General features: G+C 37.8%; 2 protein-coding genes across 3 annotated transcripts in view; one reads left to right on the forward strand and one right to left on the reverse strand.

Annotated features, from left to right (window-relative positions):
- Positions 1-1,173: 1,173 nt before the first annotated feature.
- On the forward strand, positions 1,174-13,121 carry LOC111140874 (selenoprotein P). 2 transcript variants are annotated; one of them, XM_022493107.1, is made up of 5 exons: positions 1,174-1,230; positions 4,322-4,537; positions 5,299-5,511; positions 7,274-7,391; positions 11,679-13,121. In XM_022493107.1, exons 2-5 carry the CDS (start codon positions 4,335-4,337, stop codon positions 12,279-12,281), a joined length of 1,137 nt encoding a protein of 378 aa, XP_022348815.1. In that variant the 5' UTR covers positions 1,174-1,230; positions 4,322-4,334; the 3' UTR covers positions 12,282-13,121. The 2 variants fall into 2 exon arrangements, with proteins under 2 accessions (XP_022348815.1, XP_022348816.1); XM_022493108.1 differs by having other exon boundaries at positions 1,175-1,278.
- Positions 13,122-13,473: 352 nt separating this feature from the next.
- Positions 13,474-22,067, reverse strand: part of LOC111140774 (coiled-coil domain containing 152) — a 29,977-nt gene continuing 21,383 nt past the window's right edge. The window contains 5 exon segments of the mRNA XM_022492962.1: positions 13,474-13,623; positions 14,421-14,504; positions 15,984-16,111; positions 17,997-18,099; positions 21,114-21,178. Of these exon segments, the coding sequence (XP_022348670.1) occupies positions 13,474-13,623; positions 14,421-14,504; positions 15,984-16,111; positions 17,997-18,099; positions 21,114-21,178 (530 nt within the window).

Raw genomic sequence — 22,067 nt, forward strand, 5'->3', positions numbered from 1 at the left:
TTCATAGTCAAAGCAAGCCTTACTTGAAAGTCATCACTGCCCAGGGATGACATCATCTGATAGTGCTTTTTACTTTATACACCATGGTGTGCTCACATGTAGCAGTTAATAGAAAGAATTCACCCCTTTCTTTCTTTCTTTTTTTTTTTTAAAGACTTTATTTGAGACAGAGAGGCAGAGAAAAAGAGCATGATGTTGGGAAAAGAGAGGGAGAGGGAGAAGCAGACTCCCTACTGAGCAAGGAGCCCCACATGGGGCTCGATCCCAGCTCCCTGAGATTGTGACCTGAGCCGAAGGCAGTTGCTTAACTGACTGAGCCACCCAGGTGCCCCAACTTACCCCTTTCTGAAAGAGTAAGAAGTTTCAGTTGAACCGGTGAAAAATTTGCAATTTCTCTACCTTTTCCATGTCCAACTACTACCACCAGAAACTTTTATTTGCATGCTACTTATATTTGTAAATATTTCATATTCAATTCTTAAAAAATTCTGTGGGATTCATAGGCCCTCCAAGGAGTAGGACATCTGTGATGAGAATATGAGGCCTGGTTTTCCCACAGCTAGGAGGCCTAGTTTCTTGTTCCTTTCCTTCAGTGACCCCGCAGAGGTGTTGTGAGATTCCACACAGATCCAAGTTTTAAACACAGACAAACAATCCAAGCAGGTCTGTAACCACAGGAGACCAAAAGTTCTGCAATAGCAGGTGACTTTTCTAAGAAAGCTCACACAGTCTGGGATAGGCTAACCTGACCACCACAGAGCAGAAGGAAAAAAAAAAAGCCACAAAACCCTCCTTAAAAAAAAAAAAAAAAAAAAAAGCAGCAACTTCATTTGCTGGCTCAGCGGATGTTTTTCCCTATTATAGATTGAAAAAGAACACGACTTGGAACCCTTTTACCCTTAGTCCTTCCTCCCGCCCCCGACTGTACCATTAAATCCTAGATACTGGGGTGACTGAAAAGGATAGGGAATAAATCAGTAATTGCAAAAAAAACTTTCTCCTCATTTTCTGCTTGGCAGGACTTGTTACTTTCTTCTAAGTTGTTTATAATGATCCGTTCAAGGGTTTGCTCTGCTTGTGAAGGTCACAGCCAGAGCCGGCAATGAACTTTGGACTATGGCTGGAGCGAGGTAAACAACAGCACTATAAATACCAGGGCTCTGGCTGTGGCTTGGAGGAGCTGCGGGGCTGAGCAGAGAGAGAGGAAGCAGGCTGGTTGGAAGGGGTTGTGTAAGTCGCAACTTTGTGTTTGCCAATACTTGATTCTTTGAGAGTTTGGTAAATAACTTGATTTTGAGCCTGATAAAATGTTTCTGTCCTTAGGATAGAGTTTCAAAAAGGGACACGGGTAAAGGAAATAAAAAGAATACAAAAGGAAGAAATAAATACAAAAGGAAGAGAACAAAAGAGTCTGGAATTGGGTGGGGTAGGTGAGGCTCTGTCTGGGGGGCGGGGCACAGTCCTTGCAGATTTCTGCCCTGCCTGCTGGACAGGGGTAACTCTGCAAAGAGTTGTGTTGTTTTGTAGGTGATATTGCGTGTTCAGGCTTGACTGTCTCCCACGGAAATGCAGAGAATCTCAGGAACAATCAGACCCTGGGTTTGAGGGGGTCGAGACAGTTGTGGCCATTCTGCAGGCTGTGGAAATGTCCAGGGGTACCGTGAGCGGTTTCGGAAATCACCGCACGGGACAACACAAGACCTGGTATGGGGGGTGGGGGGCGAGCAGGGTATGTCCACTGCGTGGACGAGGTTGTCTTTGATGAAATGCAGGGTTTTGCAGTGTACAAGGTGAGCGGATACTTTCAGGTGAACAAGGAAGGGCCCTCAGAGGCCAGCCTGGAGTTTGGGGGGGGTAGTTTCTGCATATTTTGCCTTTTAATGGGGGAATTCAAATCAGACGTAAGTCTGCATGTGGTCAAAAATCTTGTTTGGTGATTGAAAAGTGGTAGGACTAGTGAAATTGACAGTTACTTTAAATAGCTTCCAGTATTTCCAGTTGAGTTATCTATCTTCATTATTTTTAACGTAGCTATCTGATAGCCATGATAATCAAATGTTTATTATGCATGAAATGATCCTAAGAAAATAAGTTGAACAGCCTATTGATTATACAATAGAAAAAAGTTTGTGTGAACTGCATAAGCCACTACCCTAGGCCAATGGCTTTATGTCTTTTTTCATCAAAAAACTAAATGAGGCATTTATCTTTACTATTTAGCCCCTTGAGAGGATATGTATATGGTGAAGTGATGAATTCACCAAGTGGTGAATTTATGCTGAAGATCCTATAGCTGCTGAAATTATGTTCTAGAAAGTAGGGGCTCGTCCTCCATTCTAGTAAGAAACAAAACAAATGGAAATACTTTGATGTTCTCTTTGCCTTCCTTAGGCATAAACCAGTAAAACCCTGGCTTCTATAGCTGTTAATGAATTTAGCAGAACTGGTTTGAATCCAGCCTCTTTTGTGACTCACACCTATGTGGACTTGGGCAAGATGCCGAACTCGCTCTCAGCCACAGTTTCCCGAGCTGCAGAAGGCGGGGGTGATGGTCCCACAGTCGTAAGGATTAACTGGCAGGCTATGGGGAGGTGCTTAGCACCACCGTGTTGAGTTCCATAAATGCTCAATGAGTGGTGGCTATAATAAGGGTAATTGTGCCATCAGTAGAAATAACATCCTGAAGAAATCCCCTAGATTTAGTCCAGATGCAAGCTCTATTTTTAAATAGTAGAATCTTAAAAATATTAGAGTAGTTGGGATGGACTTAATAAATCATTTAATTTCCCTCTCTTTTCTTTTAGTAAGATTCTTATCAAGATACCCTATACAGGTAGGAATTTTGTGGTGTTAAATGACGTGAAAGATAGTCAGGTTTTTAAAAATTCTGTCCACATCAACCAGTGCACCAGAGCCCCACTCAATCTGGTTCTAGCCTTTCTGTACACATATTAATTCTGGGTAACTGATCATTAGCTGCCCACCTTCTTTCCCTCCCCTGTGTCCCCCCAAAGTACTTTTACTTTCTTATCCCAGATTAGTGCCTGAAAGTGTGCCAAATTCCCAGTTCTAGAATGTTGTCTCTCCATGGACTTTTATATCAGAATAAGCCTGTTCCTGGGTGGATTTTTTCTTTTTCTGCTCATCTTTGCTGAATGAGTTTCTATTTTTGCTACCTCTTTAAGGATCCCTTGTTTTATGTGTACCTCACTGCTGGGAGAGTTAGCCTTAGTTTGGGGGATATTTCTGGTCAGATACTGAACTTTTCTACTTAGAGGAGGGCATCTTTTTACCCAAGAGCATGCCATCTAGTCACAGAAACTTCCTGAAAGTCATGGTGGCCAATACATAGAGTTTGATTGCAGGGAGTTTGGAGTGGTAGAGGGACAGTGATTTGTGGCATATCTCCTTGGTCAGAGTTTTTTCTTTGGTCATATTTACCTCAGATGTGGTAGTAACAATTTGGGAGGCGGTTTTATACCTGAAAAGATTCAAACCCTTTATTGTTAATGTAGAGCTAGACTTTAAAGAGTAAGAGGAACAAAAGAGCCATACCCAGGAGACTTAGAAATGCAGAATGCTTGAACCTGCGAGCTAAGGGCCCCACCTCAGCCACCTTCACGGTGGCAAATTGCCCTCACTGCCACCTCCTCTCTTCCTGGGTTCTCTTTCCATGCTGGCTCTTTTCCTTCCTTTCTTAGATTGATAGGGGGCAGAAAGCGGCAGTCAGAACTTGCATCTCCAAGCTCTTATTTATTTGAGAGAGAGAGAGAGAGAGAGAGTGTGTGTGTGAGAGAGAGACATGAGATGTGGGAGGGGCAGAAGGAGAAACAGAGTCTCTGCTGATGTGGGGCACCATCCCTGGACCCCAGGATCATGACCTGAGCCAAAGGCAGACCCTTAACCCACTTAACCGGCCCAGCCACCCAGGCGCCTGCATCTCAAAAAATCTTGTTTGCAGAATGTTACTTGACTATAGAGGCCACAGTCTCAAAATTTTTCTAAACCTTTATCTTCTAGACAAGTAGTTGGCTGCCTGTTGAGGCAGGTCTCCACAGCTTTACTAAGTTTCTGGCCAAGCCATGTGGTTCAGAGATGCTTGGACAACTCCCCTGCCTCTGGCGGATTTTTTAACCCCTTCTGGGTGGGAAGATTGGTGCGGGCAGGCCCAACATAACGAGCCCCGCAACACTGGGATGGAATCCCGGGCCGGGCTAGCTGCTGATGGGAAGGGGGAGGGCACTGGCTGGATTTATAGAAATCCCTGGTTATGACTGTGAAGTCACCTGTGGAGATGACAGAAAGGTTTCCTCTATTACAGGACAACCCCAGCAATGTGGAGAAGCCTGGGGCTTGCCCTGGCTCTCTGTCTCCTCCCAGGGGGAGGAACAGAGAGCCAGGGACAGAGCACTGTTTGTAAGCAACCTCCAGAGTGGAGCTTAGGAGATCAGAAGCCAATGCTGAACTCAAGTGGTTCAGTGACAGTGGTGGCCCTTCTTCAAGCCAGCTGATACCTGTGCATTCTGCAGGCATCCCGGTGAGTGTCATTCTGTGCTCCAGGACTTCTAAAGGGGAAAGCTATTGAACACATACATATATGCATAAAAGAAACATAGAAATGGAAAAGGTGTGTTTATTAAGTCACATCTTTAGAAAACTATACAGGTTTGCCTAAAACATCTTAGAACGGAGTATACTAGGAGGATCTATACCAGAGCATTTATTGTGGTTTTCCTGGGATTATAGAAAAATTTTCTTCATTTTATGGACCCATAGTTTATAATGTCTTACTAAATATATATTACTTGTGTAATGAAATGTTCTAAAATGTAATCCTGCAAATGTGTTAGTTATTTTGATAGAGGACGCAAATGCGAGTGCTTTGCTGGAGGAGAATCAACACTAGACTTGCCATCAAATGTCCTGTGTCATTTCACAAATACATATATGTATATATAAATTATATGTATAACAAATATAAGTATATTTGTTAGGCTCTTCCGTAAGTATTTATTGGGTAGAATTCTCTGTCAAATGGATTAAAAAATGTACACTTTGTAAGATTAATTTGAGGACCAAATGAGTTATTGCTTGTGCAGTCATTTAGCATGAGGTTTTAACTGAGCACAAGTATTCAATAAATAATTGAAAAAACATAAGTTTTAGTTTTTTACAACAATATAAAGAAGAGATAGAAGTAAAAAATAGCAAAAGAGTTTCATGTAAAAAATAGTGAGGAGAGAGAAGTCACTAATAAATGAGATTATTCCTTTTTTGTATTTTTCCCAAATATTTCAGATTGGAAGACCTGCGAGTAAAACTGGAGAAAGAAGGATATTTGAACATCTCTTACGTTGTTGTTAATCATCAAGGACTTTCTTCTCAATTACAATATATGAATCTTAAAAATAAGGTTTCAGAGCATATTCCTGTTTATCAACAAGAAGAAAACCAAACAGATGTCTGGACACTCTTAAATGGGAAAAAGGATGACTTCCTCATATATGACAGGTGTGTATGACACACACCACACACACCAAATTAAAACATAACCTGCTTTGCATTTAAGAGTAAGTGACTTAAAATAAGACATCTTCTTTTGTTTTTATTACCAGATACTCAGAGTGAACACATTAAAATGTTTGGTTTTAATATTGTCTTTTTTTTAAGATTATTTATTTATTTGAAAGACAGAGATCACAAGTAGGCAGAGAGGCAGACAGTGAGAGGAGGAAGCAGGCTCCCCGCTGAGCAGAGAGCCCGATGTAGGGCTCGATGTGGGGCTCCATCCCAGGACCCTGGGATTATGACCGGAGCTGGAGGCAGAGGCTTTAACCCACTGAGCCACCCAGGCGCCCAGGTTTTAATGTTTTTGAAATGACTTTCTTTTGTGCAAAAGAATCCACCATTCTAACAGGGAAACACAGAAAATTGACTATAGGCCAGCCACCCCCCCCCCCCCCCCCCCCCCCCCCCCCGCCCAAGATTAGCATTCTGAAAAAGAAGGAGCAATTTGCATATCATGGACAATTCTAACCTGAGAGTTTTGCAGATGAGTAACTATACTTTGCAGACCACTTGCTTATCTCTGATCTGATTAATAGTTTAGAAATTCAGGTAGGTCACTCTTTATAAAGTATGTTAATAATTTAGGTCTAATCTGCATAAATCTGTGTTTGATCCCTTGAATGAATAAAACATTTGTATTTTGAGGGAACCTAGTTGCTTACATTATTTGATATGACCAACATGACTAGTTGATCCTGTTTTCTTTGGACTCTCAGAAATGGTGAGCCAGACTCTGTTTAGGACTAAGCCCTACTTTATCTTACTCTAAATATTTTTTTTATTGTGTTATTTTAGTCACCATAATACTCTAAATATTTTTAATATTATGTGTTCTTTTCAGACTATAAACTTCTAGTTTAGATAGTTGCAAAGTGTAGTTCTTTGATATTCACATAATGTTATATATCCTGGGTAAAATGTGGGCAAGAAGGACATTTCAACTCCACCATTTCTGAGAATACCAAATATTGTAATTCCATTTCTTTCATTATGCTGAAATTTTTGTTGCGTCAGAGATATATGTATATGTATGTATGTATTTTAAAGATTTTATCTATTTATTTGACAGAGAGATCACAAGTAGGCAGAACAGGCAGAGAGAGGGGGAAGCAGGCTGCCCCCCCAAGCAGAGAGCCCACTGTGGGGCTCTATCCCAGGACCCTGAGATCATGACCTGAGCTGAAGGCAGAGGCTTAACCCACTGAGCCACCAAGGCACCCCTGCATCAGATATATTTTTTAACTAAATGGGCTACTTGCTAAGAAATTTTTTGTTACACTGTAAATTTTTTGTTGTGTAGAATTTGTGCTGCCATAGTAGTTATGAAAACCTCATGTGATTTGCAGAGCCCAATTTATAATAAATCAATGGTTTGGGCATTGGTAGAGTTTATGTGTCTTACCAAACTGTATTTGACCAAGTCATAGTGACTAAACTTAACGTAGTTTTGATATTATTAATGTTGGCTTATCTATAACATTTTGAAATGCTTTTATTAGATTCACTGTATCCTTGCTGTGACCTAAGGTGGTATTCAGTGCCAGGGAGCTCATCTGAGACCCCGTTCAAGGAAATTTACTGAAGTTGTGAATGGATGGGTCTTCGTTATAAGACCATTAAGCCAACAATACACGTCCCAAACTGCTTATATACGATCACTGTACAGAAACTATTGTAACGATATTGTGTTTGTCCTTTTTTTCAGATGTGGCCGTCTTGTATACCATCTTGGTTTGCCTTATTCCTTCCTAACTTTCCCATATGTAGAAGAAGCCATTAAGATTGCTTACTGTGAAGAGAAATGTGGAAACTGCTCTCTCACGGTATTTTATTTTTCTCAATTATTTTTACTGGGAGAAAAAAGAAAATCTTTTAGGAGCTATCTAAATTGTTTCAAGACCAATTAGCTAATCAGTGTTTCTGTTGAAAAATAAACAACAGTAATTTCTATAATTACACATACCTTCTATTATGTAACATGTACTGTAAGACATTTTTTCAAGATCCGTATTCCTGCTTTTATCTGGGAGTTTTGAAAACAAAAGTCAGTATAGATCACATATTTCAAATATCACCAAATGATACTGCATGTGTTCAAAGTGCTCAAAGAATTCAGCCAACATAAAATAACATTATTGTAAAATCCTGAATATGCTCACGTAGGAGCATACTGATAGCAAAACTAATTCATGGCATTACCTGAAATGGAACTGGGACCCAGACAGCTACTTAATTTGTCAAGGTTCAGCTTTTCCGTGAAGCCCTTACACTGTCTGCCCATTTTGCAGCCAGAATCACCGTGTTTATTTCACAACAGAATAGATTTTCTACTCATTACTGATATTTCTCTTCTAACAACTGTGAGAATATTTCTTCCTTGTTATAAGAAGCTCTCTATTTAAATATGGTTTATGAAAAGATACTCAAGGAATTGATTTTAATTTATACTAACTAGAACCCCTCCCCCAGGTTGAAAAAGGAAAATAATTCCAAACAATTTTCCTTAATAGGGCAAATTGGAAAAAGTTAAACTCAGGTTTAAACGAATTCCTTTTTTAAAAAAAGATTTTATTTATTTGATAGAGATCACAAGTGTGCAGAGTGATAGGCAGAAGGAGAGGGAGAAGCAGGCTCCCCACTGAACAGAGAGCCCAACTCTGGGGTCAGAGGTTAATGGCAGATACTTAACCATTGAGCCACCCAGGCACCCCTAAAAATAATTCTGAATTTGATTTGTGAGCTATACATCTTTCAGATTTTTTCATATGTATGAAAGCCACCTCAATTTTTAAAGAACTATTTAATTAACTAATTTAGTTATTAAGCACAACAGGTTAATTACTCTAGTTATATAATTTTCACATTTTAATCTTTGTTATAATCCTATGAAGCTTATTCTACTGCTTTTAGAGAGGGAAAGACTGAGATAATGCAAATAAACTATTAACTCAATGTCTGACTTCTAAGTGCTTAATAAATGCTAGCTAATATTGATTCCTCATATTCTGGGATTATTTTAGTATTTTGCATTTTTGCAAGTGCCTAATAGTTACAATTATACCCAGTTATATTTAAACAAAGGCAGAAACAGTTCCCATAAATGCTTAAAATTTATGAGCCACCTGGAAATAGGAATAATATCCATATATATCTGATATGCCAAAGCAAATTGGACTTTTCCTATTTCATTGTATCCTAGATGCCATCAATTAAATGACACATTATTTTATGTACTATTTAAAAAAAATTCTGTCAAGGTAGGACACAATGTTGTAACACTATCAACAGTAGGATGCATTCTGATTTTAAAGACACTAAAATGTGAAAAAAATACATTGTAGGATCGATAAAATGTAGGATTGATAAAATATAGTAATTGGTTTTTTGAAATTAGACTACTGCTACCAATCTTTGAACATTTAGAACACTATGTGGTATATTTTAAACATTTATCAAATTGTTACTAAGTTTGTCAAATTGTTTATAATATTAAATTCTCAAAAAGTGAAGGAAATAGTCAAAACTAAAAGGCACCCTATGAAATGGGAGAAGATACTTGCAAATGACATATCTGATAAAGGGTTAGTATCCAAAATATATAAAAAACTTCTAAAACTCAACACCAAATAACGTAGTAATCTAATTAAAAATGGGGCAGAACACATGGATAGACATTTTTCCAAAGAAGACATATAAGAGGGCAAACAGACACATGAAGAGATGTTCAACATCACTGATCATCAGGGAAATACAAAAACTGTAGTGAGATACCACTTCGCACCTGTTGGAATGGCTAAAATCAATAACACAAGAAACAACAGGTGTTGGTGAGGATGTGGAGAAAGGGGAACCCTCTTACACTGTTGGTGGGAATGCAAACTGGTGCAGCCGCTCTAGAAAACAGTATGGAGGTTCCTCAAAAAGTTAAAAATAGAGCTACCCTATGATCCAGGAATTGCACTAGTGGGTATTTACCCCCAAAATAAGAAAATACTAATTTAAGGGATACATGCACCCCTCTGTTTATGGCAGCATTATCTACAATAACCAAATTATGGAAACAGCCCAAGTGTCTATTGATTGATGAATGGATAAGGAATATATGTGTGTACACAGACACACACACACACACACTGGAATATTATTCAGCCAGAAAAAGAATGAAATCTTGCCATTTGCAACGGTGTGGATGGAGCTAGAGAGTATTGTGCTAAGTGAAATAGTCAGAGAAAGACAAATAACGTATGATTTTACTCGTATGTGGAATTTAAAAAACAAAACAAATGAACATGGGGGAAAAAAAGAGGCAAACCAAGAAACAGATCCTTAATTATAGAGAACAAACTCAGGGTTGCTGGAGGGGAGGTGGGAGGGAGGGATGGGTTCAACAAGTGACGGGCATTAAGGAAGGCACTTGTGATGAGCACTAGGTGTTATATGTAAGTGATGAATCACTAAATTCTGCACCTGGAACTAATATTGTACTGAATGTTAACTATCTGGAATTTAGTAAAATTTTGGGAAAAAAAAAAAAGAAATAAAGCAAAAAAAAAAAAAAAAAGAAAAAAGAAAAAAAGAAATGAACAAATGAGCCAAGGGGGAAAAAGAGGGGCAGGGTGGCAAATCAAGAACCAGAAACAGACTCTTAACTACAGAGAACTGATGGTTACCAGAGGGGAGGGCGGGGGATGGAGGGGATGGGTGAATCAGGTGATGGGGATTAAGGCGTGCACCTGTTGTGATGAGCACCATGTGTTGAATGGCAGTGCTGCATCACTATATTGTACACCTGAACCTAATACTACGTTGTGTGTTAACTAACTGGAATTTGAATACAAACTTTAAAAATTACATTGAATTCTTAAAAGTACCATTTAATAGTTGTATGCAAAAATCCAGTGGAATTTTTAACTTTTCAAAAATGGTGAACACTTAGAAGATCAGTGTGAGAGACCAAAGACTAACTGCGCTTACAAATCACTTTAGGTAAAAGTTTCATATGACGCTGCTCTATCTGTAAGCTTTGAGGCTATGATTTGTGGGCACACAAAACAATAAAAAAAAAAAGACTCGCAGCAAATTAACTAGTTTGATGCAGAATGGAATCTCTTGCTCAGTGGAAGATTGGCAGGATTTGCTCCTTGCCCCCCACAGCCTGACAGGAGGGACATAGTAACAAAAGTAGTGAAGTTCAAAACATTTCCTGGCGTAAGTTGAGGCATGAAAAATGACTCATTTTGAGCAGAGTTTATTGGCATTTTTGAGTTATCAGAAATTAGTTTGCTTTAGAATATAGCATTATATTTGAATAGAATGATAAAGTGATACAGGTGTGAAAGGTTCTGTGTAGTTCAGCTGCTTCTAAGACTTGATATTTGTTTGACTTTACTGCAATCAGTGGTAAGTTCTTTTAACCAGTTAATCTAGTTTTCCTTCTGCAGATGTAAGTAAGGTCATTTGTGTTCTTTTTAAGCCTTATCTGTCTCTTAATTCTTCAGAATTTTTTTTTTTTTGAAGATTTTATTTATTTATTTGAGAGAGAGAGAGAGATCACAAGTAGGCAGAGAGGCAGGCAGAGAGAGAGGAGGAAGCAGATTCCCCACTGAGCAGAGATCCCAGGATCCTGAGATCATGACCTGAGCCAAAGGCAGAGGCTTTAACCCACTGAGCCACCCAGGCACCCCCTTCTTCAGAATTCTTAAAAATTTGGGAAATGCTCTTGATAAGGAAAATTTGAATTCTGTTGATTTAACCCGTATAGAAGCCTAGGTGAACTCTTAAATTTTAATTGGCTTATGCTGTATTTTACGTATTTGCAAAACATTAATGTTCATTCCCTTGTAAGAAGCTTGGGGAATCTTGGATTAAATGCAGACTTTGTAGAAGAAGCAGTTTGTAATTAGGTATGACGGAAAGCAAATATTAGTAAGTCTAGGTGTTGAAACCGATTTCAGATTTTTTATCTCATTAATATAATGCTAGAAAAACAAAACCAGTTCAATCCTAATTAACTGGCTTGAATGTTACATATTTTAGCTCTACAAATCATTTTTTGTGCACTCTTGCTAAATCTTTACATTTATTGATAAGTGATTGTAAATTTATTCTAGACCCTGGAAGCTAAAGACTTCTGTGAAATGGTATCTTCGCCTACTGTGGGAAACACAACGGAGGCTCCCCAGCCACACCACCACCACCACCACCATCACAAGCATGGGCATCAGCATCATGGGAACAAGGAGCTCTCGGAGACTCAGCCACCAGAAGCCCCAGATGCGGCTGAGTATCCCGCTCCTCAAGGCCTTCATCAGCACCGTAAACACAAGACCCACCAGAGACAGGGCCACCCAGAGAACTGAGATCTGCCAGCAGGGAGTGAAGGTTTACAACTTTCTGTCCCACAAAAGCAGCTCTGACGAAAGGGTTGTATAAATCAGTTACTCTGCACATTGCCTAAAGATTCAGGCTTGGCTCCTCGCAGCTGATGCTGACATTGACGTCATCTGATATTTGAAAAAACAGGGTCTGCAACCACCTGACAATGTAAGGAAACCCTCCCCTCTTTATGCAGCTGACAGGGACTTTGGGCAGAGGAGAACGTCATTGAATCTTGACAGTGACGTTTGCCTCCAGCTGCCTGACAAGCAGGTCAGCAGCTTCAGCCCACAGAAGCCAGCACCAATTGAAGCTGAAAAAATAAGGCCAAAATGTGAAAATGACCTTCATACTAAATAGTTAAATAAGACATACTCCCCAAGTAGGTCTGGACAGTTTCATTTCCAGCATTTTATAAGCTGTCTAATACTGATCCAAAAATAAGAATTGGATTTGTACAAACATGGAGAAATCTATTACATTGGCTTCCAAATTTTAAAATTTAAATCAAAGAAATTTTTGCCCAAACCATGTTTTCATTATTTTATTATAAAGGTGATTGCAGCATTTGGTTAATATGTTTTTCTTTTTCTTTTTCCAGCATTCTACTTGCTTTAATGAGAACAGAGACATAAACTATGACCTAGGGGTTTCTGTTGGATAGTTAGCAATTTAGAATGGAGAAGGAACAACAAAGACATGTTTTCCATTTTTTTCTTTAGTTATTTCTCAAAAAAAATTGTCTTTTAAATCTTACGTTTTTAATTGATTAAACCTTTAAAGAACTCAGTGAATTCTTCTTTTAAGTTCTAGAAATACTGACACATGACTATTTTGCTAGGACTACATTTTAAATATCTACTTACACTTTGTATATCTAAGAGTTTTGATTTTCACTATCCTGTATGAAATGAAGCCCCTATATCTTATTTTCTTTATCTAGCATATCATACTCTTAAATTTGAGATAGTCTGTCTTGAGAGTTGTAATGGAAAAGATAAAAGAATGTTGTCTGTCTCTTGATTGTTTAGAAAGTATTTCCATAGTCCATGATGGTTCAATAGGTAAACTAAGGCCTATAAACCTGAACTCCTTTATGGTTAATACTGTTAAGCAAGAATGTAGTACACGATTGGCCAGATGTGGATTTGTTTAAATAAACTCAATTTAAAAAGTTTGAAGCTCTCCTTTTTCTTTGTTATTATTTGGGCAGTATGTTCTATCAATGATAGAAGTAAGTTTTCAACTGCTTTTATTTTATTTATTTATTTATTTATTTATTTAAAGATATTATTTATTTATTTGTCAGAGAGAGAGAGGGAGAGAGAGCAAGCACAGGCAGACAGAATGGCAGGCAGAGGGAGAAGCAGGCTCCCCGATGAGCAAGGAGCCCGATGCGGGACTCAATCCCAGGACGCTGGGATCATGACCTGAGCCGAAGGCAGCTGCTTAACCAACTGAGCCACCCAGGCGTCCCTTTCAACTGCTTTTAAAGAAATTAGGTAGCAACTAATGAATTTACTTTCCTACTCAAAACCGTCTACGCTTAAGGTAAGAACCTTTCCCAGTAGGTTTAAGATCAGAATCTTTGTTAAGGGAGAGGCGTTGCTCTAAATCATGAATGGTATTCCGAAGAACTGCAATCTCCTTGTTTTTTTCTTCTTGAAGATGTTGAAGCTTCTAAATAAAGCAGAATGAAATTTGTTACTGCAATTCAGAAACAGGAGGATTAAATGCAAGAAACAAAAAACCTAGTAAAAACTGCATTTCTGTCTTAAGTAGGTATTTTTAAAGAGCTTATTTTGAAAGATTTATAATTTTATCTTCAGGAGGCTTATGGGGTAAAAGGGGAATAAAGATACCAAAATATGTATTAGCACCATTTGTTCTAGTTTATTCCCTTCTCCCTATATAGCTTGAAGTTCTAAACCATAAAGGAGCTGAACAAAAAGAAACCCATTATCTGAGTGCCTAAATAACTTGGAATAGTAGGTCACCCCTAGTTCAGAATGTATTACAGAATTCCTTACATGGCCCAAAGAGTCAAAGACTTCTGTAATGTTTTAATTTACTGCTAAGATTTATAATTTTAAATTAAAGGTGACTTTTAAAGTTTTATCTATCTATTTTATAGAGAGCACTCAGTGGGGAGGGGCAGGAAGAGGGAGAAGGGGAGAGAGAATCTCTCAAGCAGTTTCCATGCTCAGCACATGGCCCAATGCAGGGCTCAATCTCATGACCCTGAAATCATAACTTGAGTTGAAACCCATAGTCTGATGCTTAACTGAGCCCCCCCAGGCACCCCAAATTGAAAGTGACTTTTAAAGATTATTCAAAACCCAAGATCTTCCTGATTGTGTGATATATTTTAAGAAAAATCGTTAAGTATATCATTAGTAAATACTAGACAGCTTTTAGAGAAACACACTAAGAAAATATTTTCTTAAGAAATAGCTATGGAAGAAAATCTCACATACCCTTCTGTAGATACTCTGTGGCAAAACAGTAGAATCTGGATATGATTTTGATTTAGTTTGAACTCTTGCTAGTTTGGCATCAAACTGAATCAAGTTTAAAAAAGAAAGTTATTGAGAACATTCTAGCTAAACAACTAAAACAATTGCTTCTATAAATATAAGCATAATTCATTATATTTTTAACATAATCTGTGATTTAAGTATATTCTCTGTATAACACAAGATAGAGAAGTCTTCCTTTAAAGGAACAATTTTTAAGAAAGAGCAAAGAACACCCAAACAAGATTAACGTTGCTGCGTGTTAAATTACCTGGAGAGCTTTTTAAAAGTACCAAATGCCTGGGCAGTACCTTAGAGATTTTGGGATAGAGTCAGCATAATCTTTTTGTTAAGACATTAGGAAGCAATCTAGATAACCAGGATTAGGAATCTAGTTAACATAAAGATGGGTAAAAATATTTTCATGTTACCATGAATGTCCTTTAGTAAAGAAAAAATAGTGTAGTCAACAGTCATGGGGTAAAAACTCGTATTACCCTTCTGTAAAATCATTGAGGCTGAGTAGTAGAATTTGGATATAATTTTAGTTTGAACTCTTATTGGTTTGACATTAAACTGAATCAGGTTTAAAAATTCTCATAAGTCATTCTTACAGGTCATTTTATTTTTGCAAAAAAAAAAATTTTTAAAGAATAAATACATTCTCAAAACATCCATGTCTTAGAGATTCTGACATCTGGTTAAACAACCTCCTGAAAGGGCTTTAGTTAGACCTTGGAACTGGAACTGTAGCCTTTGAGATGCCTTATTTGAAGATGCCTTATTTGAAGTCCCTTGAACATTAAAAAAAAAAAAAAAATCTGATTTGTCTGCCTGTATGGTATTTTCCACAAGTTTATTAGAGAGCAACTTGTCTCTTCTTCTTCTTCTTTTTAAAAAGATTTTATTTATTTTTTATGTGACAGAGACAGAGTGAGAGAGGGAACACAAGGAGGGTGAGTGGGAGAGGGAGAAGTAGGCTTCCTGTTGAGCAGGGAGACGGACGTGGGGCTCAATCCCTGGAATCAAGACCTGAGCTGAAGGCAGAGCAACCGAGGTGCCCCAACTTATATCTTTTTAATAAAGCTGAAGGAATTTCTAAGTGGTTTACAAGCGTTCCACAGTTTCTGCCGAAGAGGGAAAAGTGTTAAGGATTAGAAACATTTGCTCCATCGCTGGAATGAATAGTGGTCCTATGATGCTTGCCTACACTCAGCTACACAGTGTGGGAAATGCTGATTTGCAGGTTTCCTGTCCCAGAGGAAACAGTCCTCTCTGTGGACCTTTTCAATGACTGAAGAGTCCCACCTTCAGGCCAAGTGCTGAAAGGCAAGGTAGCTAGCTGTGTCCGATGTTTGAGAGCTGCATGTGATGGAGAGTGAGCCTGTGTATGTATGTGAGGATAAACTGTGTATCAGTTTTATCGTCTCCTGAAATTTATCTCACTGTGATGAAAAAAAGAAAAAAAGTCCTATTTAGACTAAGGGATGCATCTTCAAATTTAGCAAACTCGTGCATACTTACCTCTAACTGTAATTTGATAATTTCACTTTGTTTCTCCGTTTCTTGAGTTCTCAACTTTGCATTTAACTCTGAAATTTCTACCTCCTTTTTCTCTATCAGTTCTTTATGCTTTTTTTCATTTGACTCAACTGAACAAAAGTAAATAAAGTTAATTCATTTTAACATTTCAAAAATCTTATAAATTTGTAGTTAGCATTTTAAACAATCTACAGAAAGTAGATTTTATTAATAAAAACATGGTTTAGAAAGAATTTATACACAGGTAAGCTTTTATATATTTTTGATAAACCCCTGCAAATTGCTTGAAACACAAAGATTACCTGTGAAGTGCTTTTGAACAAATAAACTGATTTGTATTCTTAAACATCAATTACATACATTATATATATATAGACATATATGTCTATATATATACACACAATATACATAAATATTTTATATATAATAAAGAATAGGAGACTTACTAGTTAAAGAGGGACACAAAGCCTGGGTTCCTAGATATAGAGGGCTCCAAGTTACCGGATGATTTCAGAGCTACATCAAACCCCCGCTAAACTCTATTCCACATGACTGGGTGTCTGTCATATTCACACCACATCTCTATGATTCATCAAATTTCCTCTTCTCTCAACTTTCCTATTCCTATTGTTGATACCATGTCATTCAGGATGGGAGCCTCAAAGAAATTTCCAACTTTAGGGAGAAAAGAGTCAATTCATCCACAAGCCCCACCAATAAGGGCTCTCCATCCAGGACCAATCCACTACTTACTTAGTTTCAAGCCTTGTTTTTCTTCACTTGGACTCTGTGTCCAGGCTCTCAATCACAAGTCCTTACACCCTATACACTGTTGCCAGGTTAGTCTTCCTAAAGCATACCTCTAAGTATGGCCATCACCTTCACAAAACCTTTAATCACTTCCATTTTTTATCCTATAATTCAAACAGTCAAAGAATCCAGCCCTAGTCAGTTTTTGGCTTTTTACTTGCTAACCTTTCCATGGGGCACAAAGAAAAGGTAGGAGATGGATTATTATTCCCCAGAATGTCCTATCTCCCCCTCTATATGTATTGGCTTTTTTTTCTCTGCTGAGAGCTTTTTAAAAAAAGATTATTTATTTATTTGACAGAGATCACCAGCAGGCAGAGAATGAGGCAGAGAGAGAGGGGGAAAGCAGCCCCCCCCCCCCCCCACTGAGCAGAGAGCCCGATGCAGGGATCCATCCCAGGACCCTGAGATCATGACCTGAACTGAATGCAGAGGCTCAACCCACTTAACCACCCAGGCACCCCTCTGCTGAGAGATTTCTTTTCCCCCCATCTTCCCCAATGCTTTGGAGCCATATTCAGTCTTTGGGATCAGGGTCTCGTACTTAAGAGTGTTGAAGGACAGAGTTAGTAAGTTTGATAAAGTTCAATTTAGAATTTTTTCCTTAAAAAAAAAAAAAAAAAGAATTTTTTTTCCTTCATTGTTTGTGCATTTTAATTCTTTCCAAGAAGTTGTGGATAACTCAAGTTCACAAAAATTATCTTCTATGCTTTCTTCTAACACTTTGTAGATGTAGGTTTATATTCTGACTTATACATTTCCAGTAAACTTTTTCATATATTGTACATAAGTATGAGCCCATACTAAGAAAAGTTTTTATTACTTTCGTGAAACCAATTAACGCTCAGTGTAAGTTCATGAGACCTGCTTTAGTGAGGGAAGAAAACTTCATTACTGAAATAATATTCCATATACAGACTAAATATCAAAGCTATTAATTATACATTTTGCTATAATCTTATAAGGGCATTAGCTGTTTCATATTAAGTAATGGCAAGTGCAAAAAATATAAATCCAGTTTAGAAATGTTGTAATTTATATCACATAAATATATAGAAAGGTACAAAACTTAAAATGCATCAAGGTAATGTTCATTCAAGAATACTGGCAATTACTGAAAAAGTTTTACATGTACTTAAATTATTTTGTGATGTCTTAGAATTCAGTAAGTTAAAAATAACTTACTTTTTTCCTGCATATCCTGATGAAGTTTCCTTATTTCTATCTTATATCCCTCCTCTTTGATTTTCATTTCACTCATAAGTTTGGCAATATTATTCTTATATTCCTAAAGATTAAAATATATATATTAATTCTTCAATTAAATATGTGTACACAACCTTCCATTAATTAGAAAGGTGAAATTCTAAAAGTTCATGTTAATTTTTAATATGTAATCATATCTAGAGGGATATTGCTTATGTCCCGAATGAGTAGCTTTGAGAAGGATCAATTTCTGGTCCAAGGAGATAGAAACCATCTAGAGACAACGTCTTCTTATCTTTGCTTCCTGAATACTCATCACCAGTGTTTAACATATCATAGATGCTCAAAATATTTTGCTAATTGTTAATGAATAAATGCCATGATAGCATTAAAATATGTCCATTAAAGCTATACTTTAGAGACAATATTTGGTTCTATTCGATAGCTGGCAAGCTTAATGTAACGTAAGATGAATCCTTTGAATGTGGCCTGTTTCTGAAAATTATATACACATCCCTAATTCCCAGAAGGAGATTAGGTACTACCCACGGTAAGGGTTAGTTTTATGAGGAGGAGGCTAGAGAACGATGAATTTGGGAGTGGAGAAGTTCTCACCAGGTGCCCGAGACTGGTTTCCTCGGTTGCTAAAGCATGGAAGTGATTATTGTGCTAAGTGCTGAGGGGCATTCCGAGATGTGTTGGAGAGAAAGTCACCCAAGATAAAATTTACAATTTTTCCAGAGGGATATTTCTACATAAAGAAACCATTCTTGGGCCCAAGATGCAGGCAGGAAAAGGGAAAGCAGCAAGAATAAAAGTAAAATAGATGCTGAGAAAGGTACGTCAATGAAGGCACGAGGTTCAAGAAAAGCTTCTTCTCAACTAAACATCTTAACAGAAGGGACTTGGTTTTACTCACCACTGTAACTCCAACTCCCAGTGTATATCTCTGGGTAATATTTGTTGAATGAATAAGAGTGCCAACAAGAATTACTTAAGTCAAAATTTCCTAGCCTAGACCCAGGAAGTGGGCTTTTGATGATCCATTAACTTTCTGAAATTGTAGGAAAACTAGATACAAGTATGTATGCATGTGTACCATTGAGCATTTTTCTCCGCGTGTTCACAGCTTTCAACAGATATTCAGCGGTATTGAGGTTAGATGTCCGTAATTAAACATGGAGGTACGTGTGCCAAGATTAAGTGCTTGTGCTACTTAACCTGCCTGGCAACTTATAGGACTAGCCAAACCTATCTAACCATTGGCAGTGATTAAATCTTGGCAGGTGAATATAGGGGTGAATCTCAAACTGCCACCTTTCACATGCATGTATCTAGATTTCTAGATGGGCAACCAGAGTTGGCCTTCATAAACTACTCCTGACTCAGCACTTGCTGTTCTGAGGAACCACAAGAGACAAGTCTATGTATGTTTCCATTCCCCATTGATTTTGCCGTGGGAAGATGCTAACACTGAAGTGGAAAGCGTCTGTTAATCTGGAAAGAGAATTTTCACTCCAGCCTCCAGGCAAAAAGGCTAGTTTAATAGGTGGGCTCGGGCCTGGCTATACCTCACTAGGTTCTTCTCCCCAGCTTTAGCCTGTATCAGCTCTGAGGAATCTAATCCTTTCCTCTTTCTAAGGGGACCAAGTCCCAAGAAGTTATTCTTGGTTGCCTTCTTTTCATTCACCTTCTGGGAACTTCAAATTACAAGGGGAAACCCCCATGTTGTGTTTTTGTTTTTATAAAATCTAAGGATCCTCTGTATGCAAATTATAAAACCTCTTCCAGTCTCATAAATAAGGTCATTCAGTACCTCCTGAGTGTTTTTCTAGAGAGTGGTTCTCCATATGTTTTGGATGTGCCTGGATATTTTGTGTTAGAGACTTCTCATTGGATTGAGGTCATCCTTAGTTTGCTTTGAACAGCTGCTAATTAAGAACTTCTGAATCTTGGATTATGGTATTTTCTCTTTAATTTCCACCCCTTTGAAAACTCCTAAAGTATCCTAGGCAAAGCAATATTCTATGGTTTGACATTTTAGAAGAGAAAGAAGGCAGCGATTTCTCCCCCTTCTCTCTGCCCCAATTATACCCTAACTTTTATACACATAGTCGAGCTTTAGAAGCAAATATGGAAAGAATAGGAAAGAGGAAAAGAAAGGGATAAAGGAAAATAAAAATAAAGGGTGGGATATATTCCAGAGATATTTTAAATTATCTCAAGTGAGGGACCAGATTGAATTTGGAAATGATCCTTCAAGTTGAAGTTCTAAGCTTGATAAAGATCCAGTTTGAGTTTTGGAAACCTTAGGTCTGCCAGAGTTTGACATATTGGCTCTTGGGAGATGAGACAAAAATTATAATAAGCCTCCCAAAGGGCAGTGGGAACTGACATTTATGGAGCACTTTTTATGTTCTAGGTACTGTGTTATCTGTTTTATAATTGCTGTCATATGTTGTTCCTATGGAAAAAAAAAAAGAAAAAGTAGCAGAGGGTATGGTAGCCTTTGGGAGAGAAATAATTGGTGATCCAAATAAAATCCTCCTTTCATTTGGATGATGCAATAAAAGTACAACAGATTACTCAAACCAAAAGATTAAAGACTCATTCATTTTGTAATAAAAAGATTTTAAAGTGTTATTTAATAGAGTACACTCTAGGGGTGCCTGTCTGGCTCAGTCAGTGGAGTGTGTGACCCTTGATCTTAGGGTTATGGGTTCGAGCCTGTGTTGGGTATAGAGATTACTTAAAAATAAAATCTTTGAAAAAATAGAGTATACTCTAGAGTAAAAATTCTGTTAACATAATTAAAAAATATGTAAATATGTAACACAACAGTTATATTGCTTTTGGGGGAAATAAAAAAAAATGCAAGTGATATATTAGTGTATTATAGTCTCAAAGAGACTTGAGTCCTTCAAATTATTTCTTTAAAGATTTGTATTTGTTAAAAATTCTGGCACACATATACACATATTTATTTCCTTTCCAAATTTTGACTGTCCTCATTAATGAGAACCCCCCTTTTTCTCTAATTTGACAAGACAAATGCTGTACAGCAATTTGATTGAATATAAAAGTATATAAACTCACCTGTTCATGAGATTTAAAATTTTCTTTCATAAGATCAGCACTTCTTTTTAGTTGTTCATTTTCACCTGTGTAAAAATCACCAGACGGCATCCTAGTACATAGTACTTTTTAATTAATATGGGAAAATATTTAACATTTCAAGTTTCCATTCATGAATGCATGCAGTACATTCATACAGCCTCTACTACACAGGGGGGTCTGTGCATAGCACTGGGAATGTTAAAACAAACAAAATTATAGCTCTTCAAAGAAGAGCCTAATTGTAAAACAGATGTGGAAGTAGTTACAATATGCTATGATAATTGCTCTGTAATGGAAGTGTGTCTGAAATACCATGAGAGCCTGTGGAAGAAAAGCATCATTCAGCTTGAGGTCAGGAAAGGATTTACAGAAGAGGAACCACTGGCAATGAGACTTAAATGAGAAGGGTTACTCCATGCTGAAGGGAGGCATTTCACATACAGAAAACTGCACAGACCTTGGATTTGAGTGAGTATAGCATGTTTGGGAAAATTACAATTCAAGTAGAGTATTGTTGGAGTGTAGACTGTGAGAAGGACGTACTAAATAGGGTGAAGCCATATCCTAACAGAAGGTGGACATATTCTGTATGAATGACTTTAAATTTTATTTTATCGGTTATGGAGCCAAAGGATTTTTAACAGCAAAGTGAAATGATTAGTTAAAAAAATTATCTGGGGGCGCCTGGGTGGCTCAGTGGGTTAAGCTGCTGCCTTCGGCTCAGGTCATGATCTCAGGGTCCTGGGATCGAGTCCCAAATCGGGCTCTCTGCTAAGCAGGGAGTCTGCTTCCCTCTCTCTCTCTCTCTGCCTGCCTCTCCGTCTACTTGTGATCTCTCTCTGTCAAATAAATAAATAAAATCTTAAAAAAAAAATTATCTGGCAGTGTAAAGGATGAATGGGAGAGTTTTGACCCTAGAGAAATGGGTATTAG

This window comes from Enhydra lutris, unplaced genomic scaffold, assembly GCF_002288905.1.
Source record: "Enhydra lutris kenyoni isolate GAN:26980312 unplaced genomic scaffold, ASM228890v2 scaffoldscaffold5, whole genome shotgun sequence".
In the NCBI taxonomy this organism is placed as follows: Eukaryota; Metazoa; Chordata; class Mammalia; order Carnivora; family Mustelidae; genus Enhydra; species Enhydra lutris.